This window comes from Dermacentor variabilis, chromosome 7, assembly GCF_050947875.1.
Source record: "Dermacentor variabilis isolate Ectoservices chromosome 7, ASM5094787v1, whole genome shotgun sequence".
In the NCBI taxonomy this organism is placed as follows: Eukaryota; Metazoa; Arthropoda; class Arachnida; order Ixodida; family Ixodidae; genus Dermacentor; species Dermacentor variabilis.
The window spans coordinates 90,935,718-90,951,873 of record NC_134574.1 but is presented as its reverse complement, the minus strand read 5'-3'; the positions used below and the strand labels follow the sequence as shown (position 1 = coordinate 90,951,873).

General features: G+C 46.9%; 1 protein-coding gene across 1 annotated transcript in view; it reads left to right on the top strand.

Annotated features, from left to right (window-relative positions):
• dysf (neuronal PAS domain protein dysfusion) overlaps positions 1 to 16,156 on the top strand; it is a 164,394-nt gene that overhangs the window by 118,799 nt on the left and 29,439 nt on the right. Inside the window, exons 4-5 of the mRNA XM_075698796.1 lie at positions 4,278 to 4,367; positions 11,981 to 12,175. Coding sequence (XP_075554911.1) covers positions 4,278 to 4,367; positions 11,981 to 12,175 — 285 coding nt within the window. The remainder of the gene's footprint in view (positions 1 to 4,277; positions 4,368 to 11,980; positions 12,176 to 16,156) is intronic.

Sequence of the window (16,156 nt, the reverse complement as noted above, 5' to 3'; positions counted from 1 at the left end):
GCGCACATGCCAACTTTAATTACGGCTGTCCCACTCACTCACTCACTCACTCACTCACTCACTCACTCACTCACTCACTCACTCACTCACTCACTCACTCACTCACTCACTCACTCACTCACTCACTCACTCAATCAATCAATCAATCAATCAATCAATCAATCAATCAATCAATCAATCAATCAATCAATCAATCAAGTGTTAAACAATATGACATTCAAGCAACTAACCAATCAATGAACTAATCAGGTAATCAATCGTTCATTTAAGATAGAACTGTAGTGCGGTGCAAAAGTTGTGCGCATTCCCTCCCAGTCGCCAAGACTGCGACAACCTTTATGTTGAAGAGTATATTTCTGGCGAGTCTCTGTTGTCAGCCAGGTTGTCACGGCCTATAGGCATGTTTAGTATAAACGCATCTTACTTACAATCCGATCTAAAGGAAAACCAACGTGCTTCACGAGTGCCGACTATCGCGCGAGTTCACTCACCGTCGGAACCTTTCAGTGTCTCTATAGAGAGCGGATGATAGCACACAAGCGCACACAGAGCAAGTTTTACCGACTTCGAAAGTACTTTCATCGCACGCTGCGGCTTGTAGAAATGACGTTCCTTTGGTCATTGCCCACCAACAGAAGCCAGTGGCCACGCGTTTTAATTATTCAGGTGTTTACGACAGGACATAGGTTCTTAGATAAGATGATGATGGTTACATGTCTTTAGAATGACAGAAAGCTAAGCAAATTGTGAGGAGTCATGGGATCGCCCATGACATTGCACAAATAATTGCCATGCCTAAGTGGTTATCTTCTGCGACTGCCCGCACGTGTCCGTGATGGACGCGTTCACGCCGCCTTCCCTTGAGCAGGCGCAGGTAGGTTTGGCGCCTTCCTCCTTTTCTGCCATTGCGATACCTTGCATTTAGTAGTCGACGTTTGTGTTATTCTGCTCGTTTTTATAGTGCCCATACCTCCATTTGTGTCCCATGGACAGTTTATTTGATTCTACCTCGACTGCGGTAACAAAGTCGTGCAGTAGACAAATGTCTCGACGAGTTTTACTTTGGTGATTGCTGCCCCAAATGACGCTGGTAGGGTAGTCTTCAGCGGACTGTAGGGCAAGCACGTTTCTAAGTTTAAAGCAGATGTTTTCAAAGCTGAAGCTTTTCTTCGTATTTCTCGCCTGTTTTCGTGACCGTGCGTGCTGCGGCCTGAATGTTCTGTAGCTAAAATGCCAACCAATCACAGCGAAGAACGCGCACTACCGGCGCCGCTTGGTTCCTTGCAGCACCACCAGGTGGCGTTCGCCTCCGCGCATCCAGAAGCGCTTGGCTTAAAAGCAGACGGAAGCGTCATCCGGTCAATAGTCGACATGAGCAACAGACGCTTAGAGTATTGGTGGAAAGAAATCATGGAAGAGATTGATATGACTGGATCTTCTACAGTCATAGGTAGCAGCACAAGGTAGATAGTGAAAGCAAAAAAAAAAGAAGATTAGGGAGATGTATGCAAACATGCTAGATAAAAAAACATGTATAGCATACGTGATTAGGTAAAGCACGCTAGGTGACAATTTCTCACCGCCCCGTTTCAAAGGGGACGCCAAACTCATCATCACCGGCGGCCGTGGCGGCGCCGGCCGTGCGGGGGCAAGAAAAAAAAAGAGCCAGAAAGCTTTCCTTTGTCTCTCTACAATGCCTCAGTAGAGCCTTCCGCGTAACTTTGTGCGCACATTCAATAAAAACAAGCTAGCGTTTCGACTCTTTATGCACACACACAAAGCCTCGCTGTATATCGATTCCAACTCGTTGGATCGGCTGCATTGTTTAAAATCTCCTTTCACTTCCTAAACGGGACCAACCGGGCTACAAATTAAGACGAAAGAGCACGTTGGTAAGAATGAAAGACGTTGTACAACGGGAACATGGTTGAGGAGACATCTACCGTCACAATTTCGTGGAAAAACCCGCAATACAACCAGCATTGGCGTTCTCTTCAAACTTGTGTTGAACACATGTACTGTAAGAAAAATGATTTGCACTACTGGCGTTAAGACGCCGCCAGACTATATGCTCCCATGCGCAATGAACGACGTGAGACCAGTTGCGCAAGCATTTATTCATTTACGGACAATTAGCGGAACGATCTTCGTTGCTTCCTCGAACCACGGTCTGCAGAGCATACGTATATGCCCGGTACAGAAGAATCCTCTACGGAGAAGACGTGAATGCGGATTTATACTACAGGTCAGCTAGAATGTTTGTCGGAGATCTGTCGACGACTAGAGAGATCCTGCTCAGGAGCATTCCTATGCGAATATGGCGACGCAGAAACCCCATTATATTTTCTCGTTATTATAGAATAACCGGGGAATACCCGCGTTCTGGACAACCACTCACTCGAGGCTTTACTGCAAGCCCGGTAAAGAACAAATGTGAGACAAACGGAGAAATGAACAGCGAAGGTCTCAACGAACTAATTGTCTCGCAAGTTTTTCCTCCGCCCGCAAACGAGAACACCAGGATATTTCGCAACCATTCAGTCTGGCGATGGCCCTACGCTCACTACGGAGAGTGTACATGCGTGAAAGAGCGAAACAGAGCGAAACCCGGACAAGAGGCTGTTGTTTCCTCATTTAGGCACTTCCCAGAAAGTGCGCGGGGAGTTCACACCCGCCGAATGTGTTCTCAGCACTAGAACGCACTCTCGCACAGACCTAGCAACTCCCTACGTTCGTTCGAAACGCAGACACTCAATACACACATAGACGAGCGTTAAAGAAACAGAAAAAAAATATATATATCGAGAGGAGGGGGGGGGGGGGGCACGCCCCGAAACCGCAGGCCAAACAACGGTCAACGCGCGCGCGGCGCAGCTCACCGCATAACTCGCACCTTATAAGCAAACCCGCCCGTCCCGCCCGTTCGGCCGCTACTTCGAGCGCGTTCGTTGAGGAAGCCGTTTCGTCGGTGACTAATTCCTCTCCTTCCCGAAGTCCGGTTGTGCAGCTCCCGAGACAACAGCAACTCGGGCAGAGCGCTTGTGCGTCTGTCCGTGCCGGAACTCATTTAGAGCTCGCGCATTGGCGATGGAGGCGCGTATAGTGAGAGCCGCTTTACACGGGTCGCTTGCCGGAACGGCAGCAAATTTAGAAACCGATAATAACTGCGCGCGCCTGAGTAGTCACATGTAGGCCCCGCTGCTGCTGCTGCAGCGGGAGCAGGCTACGTTCATGCATGAGCTGCACAGCTTTCGCTGTATTTTTGTGACTTTTTGATCGTGGCGATAAGGCGAAACAAGGAGGGGGAGGAGGATAGAGGGAGCGAACGCGAGGTGTTTGAGATGGATGAATGCTCGTCGTTATAAACGAGCCGCGCATATCCTTTTTTTTTTCCCCCACGTATTTTGCCTTCTTTCTTTTTTGTTCTTCGTTAGCCGTGGCAATTTTTCCATTGCTCGATTCTTTCACGAGTGGCGATAGCGATCGCTGACTGAGGCCGATCGGTTTTCGATGAGCGCGAGCCGTATCCAACGCATGTTTGTAATGGAAAGAGAGATTGCTTTCATACCACGGAGTATCGTGGCTTTGCGATCGGAAGGTATAGGTTTCTGTTTATATATAGAGCCAGATTGGCGTTGGCGCATTCGTCTCTCCAAAACATTAGCACATGCTTTTGTTTTTTTAATTCGAGAATTTCGCAGCCCCAACTTAAACGCACTTCATCTTGGAACGAAACCGACACAACCGTTTTCCCAGAGAAAAAAGAAAGAAAGAGAGAGAGAAAAAAAAGAACACCTTAGATCATGTTTCATAGGCTCCGTGTTGCGAAAAGTCGTCTTTCGGACTGCACTTTCTACTAACGCAGTATATTTAATTAATTTTGATGATGAGCGTTGATTGAGCAAGCAAACATTCCAACTCGCGTGATAAATGCTCTTTCTAAATTTCGACAATATTTTACCCAGAGACATTTTTTTTGCATGAGAGAGAGAGAGAGAGAGAGAGAGAGAGAGAGAGAGAGAGAGAAGACATTTATTCTCTCTCTCTCTCATGCAAAAAGAAACGTCCCTGGGTAAAATACTGTCGAAATTTAGAAAGAGCATTTATCACGCGAGTTCGGAATGTTTGCTTGCTCAATCAATGAGATCTTTGCCGGACACATATGCGAGTATGAATCCTCAAGTATCTGGAGTAGTTCTTGCATATCATCCAATTATCGTGTCAAGCAGAAGATATCGCGTTTAATCATTTTTTTATCTGTGTTTTCTCCGACGCAGGCAATGAGCGGGTTCCTGATGATGATGACGCAGAACGGCAAGCTGCTCTATATCTCGGACAACGCTGCTGAGTACCTTGGTCACTCTATGGTGAGTTCATTGATCATAACTCTATACTTGGAAAGGTGCCTGAGGTACGAACAGTTTTCGCTTCTTGCTACAAGTTCCTGAGAGACGATAAAGTAACTTTAATGTTCTTTCTTATTGCAGTACTGTGTTCGGAAATCACAGACAAAGTTGTTTTCAACACTGAGCACTTAAGCTCAGAGCGCTCGAATGTTAAACTCAGAACAATTTTCCAGACAGCCCTGTCGTATCGCAGATAATTACGTTTTCTAATACCCTTGTACAGTAAGCAAAAAGAAAGACATAGAAAACAAGAAAGAGAGAAAAACATGAAAATTTACATACCCCAAAGTACCACTGGCCTGACTCTGTGCGTATGGTCGTTTGTTATAAAAAAATATATTCTAGCCCGAAGTTGACTCAGTGCTGTTCTACAGTGACAAGCGATCCCTTCTTAGTTAATGAAAAGCAATAAACAACCTTGTCGGCGGCAACGATGTCCTTGGCGTACATAAATCACTATTGAGGTCGTGTCACCAAGGGGTAGTTGGGGTCCCAGCAGGAACGGAATGAAACGTCCTGAAGCCTTGACATTTGGATATGCGCCGGCAAATTGGTCGAGTCAAACGAACAGCCTACTGGACCAAAATAATTGCAGGAAATGAATGTAATAGAGAATAGACAAATACGCGTCCACAATGAAAATGCGGGCGGGAAGCCGCAGTTGACCGGAATATGTGCTGCGCGCTGACACCGAAGAACTCGATGCGCCTCCACGTGGTTGTTAGCTCTCTGGTGCGTGACACAGACGATCGTGAAAAGATTCAAAGCAAGGTCACGCTAGTCGAACAGGACCCTTGACAAGCCGTCTCTGCGATTTCTGCCCTGTCTCCTCCTCACAAGGTGAAAATGAAACTGGTTGATTGTATGATTGAGCGGCTATTTAAACACCGTTCGACACGGTGTAGGATAGGGCGCTTAACTGATAAGTCAGGTGGACAGTTCGAAATTGCGGGCATCTCGCTACGGTGTTTAAAATATCAAACACTAGAAAACGCATGATTCACGCGGATGCAACGCATGTCCGTAGTCAGGCACAATGAATGATTAAAATTTATTTAAAATGAGAAAAGAGCAGAGATATTGACTAGCCAAAAACGAAGAGGGAAAGACTCAGGATCGAACATCAACGCAAGTAAAAAAAAAAGCAAAAGAAAAGCAAGTTCTAAAGGCTGCAATCTCTCGGCATTTTGACGCTGTGTCACAGTCAAAACGCGTTCTCGCCGTGTACACAGGTGCCCCCTTCGCGGTATCTGTAGAAAGCCGCGACACACTGTCCCTCTAATAATCATGCGGCTTCGATCTGATCCTTGACACATCTCAACCACGCCTACATTACGCCGTGCGACGTAAAGGACTTGATCTCATTACGGCATCGAAGGGGCGTGGCCGACGAAGCGTTTTCGGGCGACTCGTCGTCGCGAACCGGACGCGACGACTGCCCCCCTCCCCCATTTGCTGCGAGAGAGAGAGAGAGAGAGAGAGCGACGTCTTCGGTGGCCACTGGTTTCGCGGGAAAAGGGGGAGGGAGGGGGAGGGAGGGGGAGAGGAAATCATGATCGATAAATAAGGCCGAACGGGCTCAGCAATTAACTGTCTGTGCAACGCTGGAAGACGAAGAAGCGAGGAAGCGCCGTCGCCGGTTGTATACGCTCGAAGAGCAGCTTTCTCTCCTCGAACCGAGTTATAATCTGTGGCTCCTTGTCTTCCTCTTCTTATCTTGGCTCCTTCGCCTCGACTCGATGCGAGCGCGTGTCAGATCTCGGGAAGTGTGACAGAGATTGAGAGGGAGAGACCGCACACGAGTCATTTTCGATAATCGCACACTCCGAGCTGCGATGGCGGCCGTGGTCTCTGGATCGGTAGCTCGGGGACATCACGCCTTGCGCTGTGCGGCGAGTGCTGTTAGGTGGCTGGCTGTAGGTGCCCTTCTCTATGCACAAACGAATAGCAACGACGACAACGGCAGCAGCAGCGGCAAAGTTCATCACGGCGTGAAGCGTGATGTCCCGCAGCCATACTGTTATGCGGATATCGCCGAAAAGGATCGCCGCGCATTGCCGAGCGCGTGCAAGGCGTGCGAGGAACTACGGCGTGCATTGATTCTCGCGGTGGCCACGTATATGGGGCCTGCTGGAACAACGAGTGAGTGCCTGTCTGTAGGCTGTATACACAGTTGGCAAGAATCGTCCTCGGACCTTCACAGGCAAGCGCATGAGTGGGGTGCAGTTGCCGTTCTGATTATGCACACCTGTCGTACACCTTTTAATGGCTATGTGTTTTGATCCCAGTTTCAGGCATCATAATTTGACTGAGAAGTTCAGTGCGTAGTATTCAGTTATTTACACTTTCTTCATCTTTTGCATAAACGAAAATGTGCTGCCTGTGCTATTCTGCGTCATTGACGTAAATTTTTGCAGATGACTGCCTACGGTCACTGCAAGAAATGCTTGCGTATCATGTGCTTGAAACGTTAGCAGGGCACCAAGAGCTATGCGGACACTTGTCGCACAAACGCTCGCTTGCTTCCTTGCTTGTAAGTCAAAGACTATACCCGCGCTTGCGCGAGATGTTTCAATGCGAGTGCGTTTTCCCAGTTGACGCTTATAGCTTCGCCTCATGGATAGTCGTGAACTTACACTAATTAGAAGCGCTGCTTGAAATAGGCGGCCTTTCGTTTACTTGAAAGACCGCTTTATTCTAGGACCGATTTATTCTAAGACTGCTTTATTCTTTATTCTAAGCTTTATTCAAGATCCTTTGGGCATGATGCTTGATATGATCCTTCCCTTCCTTAATTTTTTTTTTCACGTTTTCTTCCGTGAGTGATTGAGGGACGTATATAGAGCTGTGGCTGCAAATCCTTCAGGCAAAGCAATTAAAAATTCAGAAAATCACGCTTAGTTTATGTTGTAGCCATGTAATAAAAGGATGCACATTTTTCTTCAGGTTATTATGGTTCCCTTTTGGGCGTTGGGCAATAGTTTAAAATCCTATTGATGAGAAAAGGCTGTCGAACGAAATAGTACTTCCAAAGTACCCCCAGAGTAAATGTTAAGTCACGTTCGCTCTTCTTGAATTATGTATCATGCCCTTAACTGAATAATATGTCAAGTTTTTAGGAAAGTTGATTGAATACTGCACTGTCCTTTTTTATTAAAAGTTCCTTGACTCTTAGTTACAAATGTAAGTGACAGTTTCAAGCATGACCCATGAAAGATCTTTGACAGATTTTCTCTTCACCAGACCTAGTTTGTGCTTTGTAATATGCTATGGCCTCTTGTTGAGACCATTGTAACGTTTCTATATGTTGTGCACCTTGTAAGATCGACATTACTTCCATGAAAATTTTCGCTGCACTTTTATGAAACTGTTTAGTGTGGTTTATCCAAGCCATGTACAGATCTCTCCTGCTTGAATTCTTGTGGATTTTCTGCAAAGATGCCCCGCTGTGTCAAAACTTCTTTAAGGTGCGTGCAAGAAGCATGCATGGCCGCGCATTGACTATATGGGAAATTTGCTGCAATATGGTCATATGTAAAGCCTTATTTTATTGCCACCTTTAGGAAAGGGTGTTGAGGATTCTGTAATCGTCTTCTACTACCTTCCACACGAGTTGAGCTGACGTCGTGTCGAAGTGAGGGTGAAAGACTGGAAGGTACGCAGACATTTCTTGCCTGAAATTCTTTATTCTTAAATAACTGGTATTCTTAGATAACTCCCCATAATAGAATATGTGCTGCAGAGATGCGAAATTGATAAAAGCTCGAAGTTCTATATGTACTGGCGCAAGATATTGGCCATTTCCTAAAATAATTCAACAAGTAGGACTGGAATATGCTTATTTGCGTTTCCTAAACTATTTGCCTATAATTAAAAATGTAAGCGTGCGTTTTCAGCTCGTAGAGCCCTACGATGTTTGATATTCAAACTAAAATGTCTGATATAAGTGGTTCGGGCGATCTTGAATTTATACAAGTTGTTCTATTGCCAGGCAAGTCAAATTCCTCCTTGAAAGAGAGCACCTTTTGCATAACGGTGGATTTTTTTGCAACATTTAATGTTTGTCTCATGTACAAAAATACTCATTAGCATTCTCCAGGAAGCAGTACGTGTTAATGACGCTTAGCCATTTTGGTCAGTGCTTCCTTATCCGGACGTTAGCCGGTTCGACCTTGCTCCAACGCCAATCGAAATAGCCGGGAGACACGCGAGAAAATTGATCCAGAATGCCCCCCCCCCACCACCCCCTTTCCGTACAGGTAATACGAAACCCTACTCCGCAATTAATTAAAGGCAACGAAAAAATCGAATGAGGCTGCATGTCGCCCAACTTTCCGAACATTTTCTTTTACTTACCACTTATTTACGACCCCCTGCAAACGGCGATTTTCGCGTCGCAGCTCGCACTGCATAGGCTAACTTGGCAATGCGCGTTACAAGGCAAGGCATCCCCTCCCACGCCGAAGGCTACGCCTACAGAGTCGGGCTACAACAGGTCGGGATAAAAACGGGGAAAAATAAAAGGCGGTTAGCAATTAGGCACTCTCGTTCTTTCTTTTTTTCTTTATATTTCTATTGCGCCGCGCGAAGAGAAACAATACGACGACGAAAGTCCGTAATGAGCGCAGGGGCGTTAATTAGGAGGCACTGGCTGCGTGCCAAGGCTGCGCAAGTGGTGGGCACGTACATGTGTGCGCGCGCAAGTCGGGCGCACACGGGAACAACGCGCTGCATCTCGCTGAGGGGCAGCTGCGCAGAACTGGTAATTGAGTTAGCAGCAGATAAGCGGCCCGCATGTACTCCGGTGACCAGTGTTGAACATCGGGCGACAGTCGTTCTTGGGAAAGAATTATGACCTCTGCAGAGCCGGTTCCTTACGCCCAGGGAGGTGCGGTGTGTGTACAAGAGTCCCCCGAGTTTGTATCTTCGAACGACGAGCGAACGTTTCAAGCGCATGTTTTTGCAGCATAGGTATTGATAGGGAAAGCTGTTTGAGCAGTGCAAACGATAATACCTTACTTTTTATAATAGTTCATGTGAACTTCTGGGCTTCTGCGGCGAACATTTCCAATTTTCAGACGTAAATAAGGTGATAAAAAGCTTTCTCGGAATATAAGTAGTGCACGTAGTGCCTTTCCTGCTGTCATTCGTGTGATTCCTGTGTATAGCATAAGGAAAAGTAGTTGCAATGAGGTTGTACTCGGTTACAGTTGATCAAAATAGTCTGTTTTTTGTTTGAGGGCAGTACTCAAATCACACGAAGCAGCTGACTTCACTGGGTTTTCGTATCGATGGCGATGAGTGAATTATCCAATTGCAGTGCTGACCTGCTTCTATAGTTGGTTTCTGTTCTTGTATTCCTCCCTCTTATGCCTGCGCGTGTCCACGTTCACGCCCGGTTTGGGCAATGCCACTTCGCCATTGACCCAGCAGCGCAGACGTCGAACAAGGCTTCCCCGCACAGAGCCACATTTGTCGCCGCCGTAAACACATGTCGGGGATGTTGCTCTACTACAGCACGGTCGAGCGCCTAGACACTTTGCTCCCGGCGAAATTTCCAAGTGCAAACAAATGGGTGGACAGCTTCGTACGCGCTGCCTACGCCACGTTCGGGCTGCAGTCCGCCGTGGCTACTAGCGTATCTGCTCCTGCCCCGCAGTCATAGAAAAGCAAGGGGTACGCGGCTGCCGGCCGAGGTCGCTCTGCTCGCTCGCTCACTCACGCCCCCTATACGCTGAGTGCTGCTGCAACTGCTGCCCGCAGGATCGTTAAGCGCGTACGAGATGCAGCCGAGATAGAACAAACCAACCCCGAGTGAAGCGGTGCGCTTGTCTCTGCGCGAAAAATGAACGCGGGCCGGAGTGCAGATAACGCGTCCTCGTTCCAGTGCGTACGTGTGCATATTGCCTTGTAGGTTTAGGCTCGCATGGGATCAGCTCGGAGAACGCAATTCTTCACCGAGAAGTTGAATTACTCGCTGGCAATTTGTCAAAAGTTATGAGCAGGCAGAAAGAGCCAAGGATATCGCGTATAATACAGCTGACAGGGCTCGGCCACGATTCAGAGGAATCAAAGACAAAAAGGAGAGTGTGCTATGTGCATTGCCTTGCGAAAGAAAAGTGCCTTTTACACAACGGAGAAGAAGTAAACCATCGATATTGAACGGCGCTCTTTTACCAGAAGTATTGTCGAAAAGTGACTAAATTTTCTAGAAAGAGAGCAAAAATGCGCGAAAAGAAAATGCCTACATCTTGCAATACGGTCGGACGCCTTGTGGAAGTGTACAAAACAAGAAAACAAGCAAGGATCATTGTACAAAAACGCGTCGGATTGCCCAAAACGAACTGCAGAAAATATTGCAGTCGTCAAACACTTTCGTCAAGCTATTCGGATTGCTTGATCACCTGTTTAAACCTGTTTAAAGAAACTATGCAATATGTCATTACTAAAACACCTTTACATACCTTAAGTCAAGCTTTACGTGAGATTGTTGCACCAGATTAAGGCACGGTTCTCTTTTAAGTGTTTCACTGGCCACGACCAAAGGACTGTCTATAATTAAACGTTCTTGTACTTAAGCTACCGACCTGTGCATCATCTATTGGTTCGATTTGTTGTAATTTCAGAATGAGATTCAAGTATACGGATACTGGCACTACTAGTTGGCCTTGTGCCGCTTGTACATCTTATTTTGAACTTACAGTTCACCTGTTTCCTTTTCTTGTGTATTTCCCCAACATGCATTGCCACTGAACGCCTAAATGAGGGAATATCTAGTAATTAATTCCGAGATTATAATCGGCACGTCATTATTGCTGCGTTATAGTCTTGCCTAGCTGAAATTATTTGCGCCGACAGCAAGAAGGCCTTCGGGTCGTGCTGTGTAAAGAAGGTGTATAATACTTCGTACCTTCAAGTTTATGTATTGCTGGACGCGTTATCGGGACTCAAGAAGGCCGCCGCACATTTCAACCTGTGAGATTGGCATGCAGCCTGTTGGATATTTTCCCATGACGTCATGACGGTTCTGCTGGTGATCGGAAGCGAAAGCATTGACTTGTGCGACACGTAAAGCTGTCTGTATATTTGGCACGCCGAAGCACCAGATCTTGCCACGCACACAACTTATAACCAGAGGCGCATGAAATTTACATATTGAAGTCTTTAACGTTAGTCCTTATCGAAAACAGAGTCCAACAGTACACACTGCTATCGATCGTGGCATCAGAACAGCTCACGCTCTTTACGAATCAAATGAAGTTTATACACGACGTCGTGTCATATTTATGGGCTCACCCGCCGTGGTTGCTCACTGGCTATGGTGTTGGGCTCTGCAGAGCACGAGGTCGCGGGATCGAATCCCGGACACGGCGGCCACATTTCGATGGGGGCGAAAACACCCGTGTACTTGATTTAGGCGCACGTTAAAGAACCCCAGGTGGTCAAAATTTCCGGAGTTCTCCACTACGGCGTGCCTCATAATCAGAATGTAGTTTTGGCACGTAAAACCCCACAATTTAATCTTTTTAAATATTTATGGGCACATATTTACATTTCGGCGTACCGTTTCGCAGGAGGACCTGCTGATCCACGGCGACAGCGTGTACGACATCATCGAGAAGCAAGACCACCAGGCCATCCAAGCGGAGCTGATGCGGAGCCCGAACCCCCTGGGGGTCCTGCACCACGAGCCGGACACGAGGCTCTTTCTGTGCCGCATGAACGTGTCGCGCAACGCACGGCGTCAGATGCGCTTCGGCGACCAGAAGGTGCGTCCTCGCCTCCTCGTGCGTACACTTCGCGGTGCAGGCGATGAGTGTGTAGTCGGGATACAGGGACACGCGCTGTCCTCGACTGAGCAGTGCGTTTGTATCGGCACGTGACAAGTCCCGTCGCAGCGGGACGTATTCTTTGCGCATGTCTGTGGGAATCGAAATGCCTTATTTGAAGCGTGCGGGCATTCTAACACCTACTGCAAATGTGAGCTTTGGCAGAAAGAGGTCGGAGGACAGTACTTGCGGTGCCACAAAGTTGCAACGAACTGAAAGAAACAAGCACAAAAAAAAGAGGAAGAAAAAAAAAAAAGGCGGCGTTGACTGTTTTGCAAGACAGCATTTTTAGAGCACCTTTATATACTGTGTGTAATTTTCTGTAATGCGACACGAAGTGCTTCGACCTCCTTAGATTCGCCGTAAAACAACACAGTAAACGAGCAGATTGAACATTTCAGCCGTTATGACTCGCTCAGCTGCCGTTATCGTGGAACGAAAGTACACGTGGGAACATTAAGAATAAAACGACGAACCGTACGCCGCCAGACAGAGCGAAGTATTGCATTGCGTATTGGGAAAAAAATGACGTGACAAGGAAACCGCATACAAGCAGGACAATCCCACGCCTAAGAAGTTTCTGGATATCCCTGCTGAGTGAGCAACGCCGAATGCTTCATTGGAATTCTCGCAATTCAAGGAAGGAAGGAAGAGGTGGACGGCAGAGAGGTTAACCAGATTAGGTGTCCGGTAGGCTACGCTGCGCAGGGGGTTGGAGCAAGGGCCGAAAAGATAACAAAACAAGAGAAGAAAAAAATGCAATTCTCAATTCAAAACAGCATGCCAAACAAGCACACACCCTGCATCCGCTTTGTTTGCTTACATCAGTTTTTGTATTGTCGCATTCTTTCTAATCCGCGTATGCACAAAATACCGTGCATTAGCGTCACCGCCACACAATAAATGTCTCCGTCCTGCGACTTTCCTGGGTACTCGAATGACGACGCAGCGTAGCGTCTGGCAACGCGTTTCGCGTCATCGCAGCTCGAACGCTATTGCTCACTCACGAGCTGTTGCATCAGCTTACGGCAACGTTCTCTGCTGCCGCCGCGTAAAATGGCACGCCCTATCGCATTCGTTACCACTTTGACTTCCTTGCTTTCGCTTTCAACCGCGTAAACGAGGTTGACCACAAGGAAGCTCCACGAACCTGGGTGCGTGAAGTGGCATGCCCGTGTACTCTTCCACTATAGAATGCGTGACGCTCAACGCACGGAGGCGCCAAGTTCACTGACAGCTCCATTGAAGCCACCCGCCGAGGTACACGTTCGCGGAAGCGGCACGCATCGCGGTAGCCGGGATTTCCCGCGGCAGGCAGGGCGCTTCTGTGACGCTTCGCTAAGCAGTGGCAACTTGTGTGTGGATTCGTTGTTTCGAAGCGTCTTACAGATCTGAGGCGCAATTCGCAAGGAGCTGTTACGTTAGAATTCTTCGGAGCAAATCGAAACCAATGCTGATGCTGGACGTATAGTTATACAAAGCGGCCGGCCAATGGCAAACGATGCACTTAAGGAAAAAAAGATGATTTGCGAATTCACTAATGCGTCGAACGAAGAACGCGTTTTACATTTTCAATCATCACAAAGCCTGCTGCGAAACAGTCAGTCATTTTGTTTATTGCTGCGGTGCTTGTATGCAAGTGGAATAGTAGCTATGATTCAAGCATCACAACGCTTTCCGAGTAGCTCACGTAAAAACAGCCGAGCTGCACGTTTCGGTATACTGTTTGAAATGTGTGCAGGGTGTTTAGGCGAACGCTTTCGAAATTCTGAAAGGCTGCCTTTCGTTCAGAGCACCGTTCATGAGCTGGTCTACTCCAAGAGGCGGACATTACTTGCAGGAAAAGAATGAGATGCATAATAGAGTAACTAAAATAAATTCACTAATTAAGTTTTAGAGAATTAGCTCGCGGCACATATTGCAATTTATAAGTTGTAGCCGGAGAGCTCGCAAGGCGGAACCATGCACTTGGAACGAATTCTCAAGATGGACACCAGTTTCGAGATATTGATTCCCGAACTTTGCGGAGAAATGCATTGGCATTCCAGTTAGCTTTGTGCTTCAATGGGTAAAACGACGTTTTGGTAATAAAGTGACTGGAACGCCAATGCATTTCTCCGCACAGTTCGAGAATGAATATCTCAAAGCTCGTGTCATCCTGAGGATTCGTTTCAAGAGGATCCGCCTTGTGGATTCAACGGCTAGAATTTGTAAATTGTAATATGGGCCATAAGGTAACGAGGTAAAAACTTAACGAGTGAATTTTTGTTAATTAGTCGATCACACATTTTAGTTTCTTGTGCAAGTAATGTCCCCCTCTTCGAGTAGACCACCTCATGAACTAGAATTGTTCTCTCTGCCATGGCAACCTTTAAAAAAATTGGAGTGTTCGCTGAAACACCCTGTATACTGGCAACCTACTTCAACAAGCGCTCCGGTCTGATGAAACGGGATTTATCACGGCTGCGTGATAAGGTACTGTCATTATGGACGTTGATAACTTGAAAATGCCAACACTTGCAATCATTCGTGCAATCATTCCCGAGGCGATGTCAAGTGATATATAAAATAAAATAGAGGGAATTGCGGGTTTTACTTATGTAGCCAAAAAGAACTTTGTTTCTAGGGCACTTCAAAAATGGTATAATTGATTCCTGAGAATGTAAAAGTTACAATAGGAAACTAAAGGCCGAGGAGTCACTGGGAAAAATAGAGGGCCATGATAAAAAGAAAATCTGCAGATATTTCTACATCCTGACAACAGTCATATCAAAGTAGACATATTATGTCAAATTGTTTAATATATACATACGATGTAGGCCCCTAGTGAGCAGTTAGACATTGTGATATGAACTATCGAGCCACTATCGCTATAAAGATGGCCCTTTCCAACTCCACCCACACGCACGCTGACGGTATACAAAGAAGTAAAGTAAAGAAACGACAAAAAAAAAGGAAAAAAAAAGGACAGACGAACGGTGAAAGAAGATGGGCGCATCATAACCGACGCTTGCGGTCCGAGGGTGATTGAAAGCTCGTTTTCCCACCACAACCCCTGCCATATCCACGCCTCGACAATGGAAGAAGCGGAAAGTGGAATCCTCGGCGGATGCGCACCGCCATGTTTTCTGCCCTGCCATCGCACGTCTTCTCGTCTTCTGGCCGTGGTTCTTTCAAGTGGAAGACGTGCGAGCGCATACGTGGCACTGACGTCACTTTTTTTTTTGTTGTTACCGTACAGTTACAACCCACACACAGCGGGTTTTTCGTTGTAGTGGCGGAGGGTCGAAATCTTTCGCAATACGAAGAAATGGAAAGCGGACCCTTCGACGCTTGGCACGCTACGCTACGAGGCTGCAAGGGTGGTGAACGGCCGGTTTTCTCGGCAGGAACAAAAGCTGCGGTCGCGATGCAGTTACAGGCGTAGCTTAGCGTGGGTTCGAGGAACTCGTCGTTGAGGTAGTTAGCGGGCACGAGTGCACTTGAAAGAGAGCCAGGACTGCACTTGAAAGGTTTAGGTCGACAATGGGTCAAAGCGAGGTACTTAGCCTCACAACTTTCCGGTTCCTAAAATACGCCCTAAGGCTTAACGCCACCGCCGCGTTTCTGTAAAAATATTGAATCCCCCACGACGACTGCGACATTATCTGGTACTGTGCATACATTAGCAAACAACAACATAGACATTTTTCACGTTATGATCTATGAATATGGGCACATGGAACAAACATAAATACAGGAGCATATATCGAAGAGAAGTGATGCAAACCTAATTCCTAATGATGCTAACATTGTTTTGTAAGTTCACCATCAATTTACACTGAAACCACTTATGAAATGCCGAACCTCCGAAAGTATAGCGAACAAAACTACTACTTAGCCCCACGCGCAATGGCAGGCCCAAATATAAACAGGATCTTC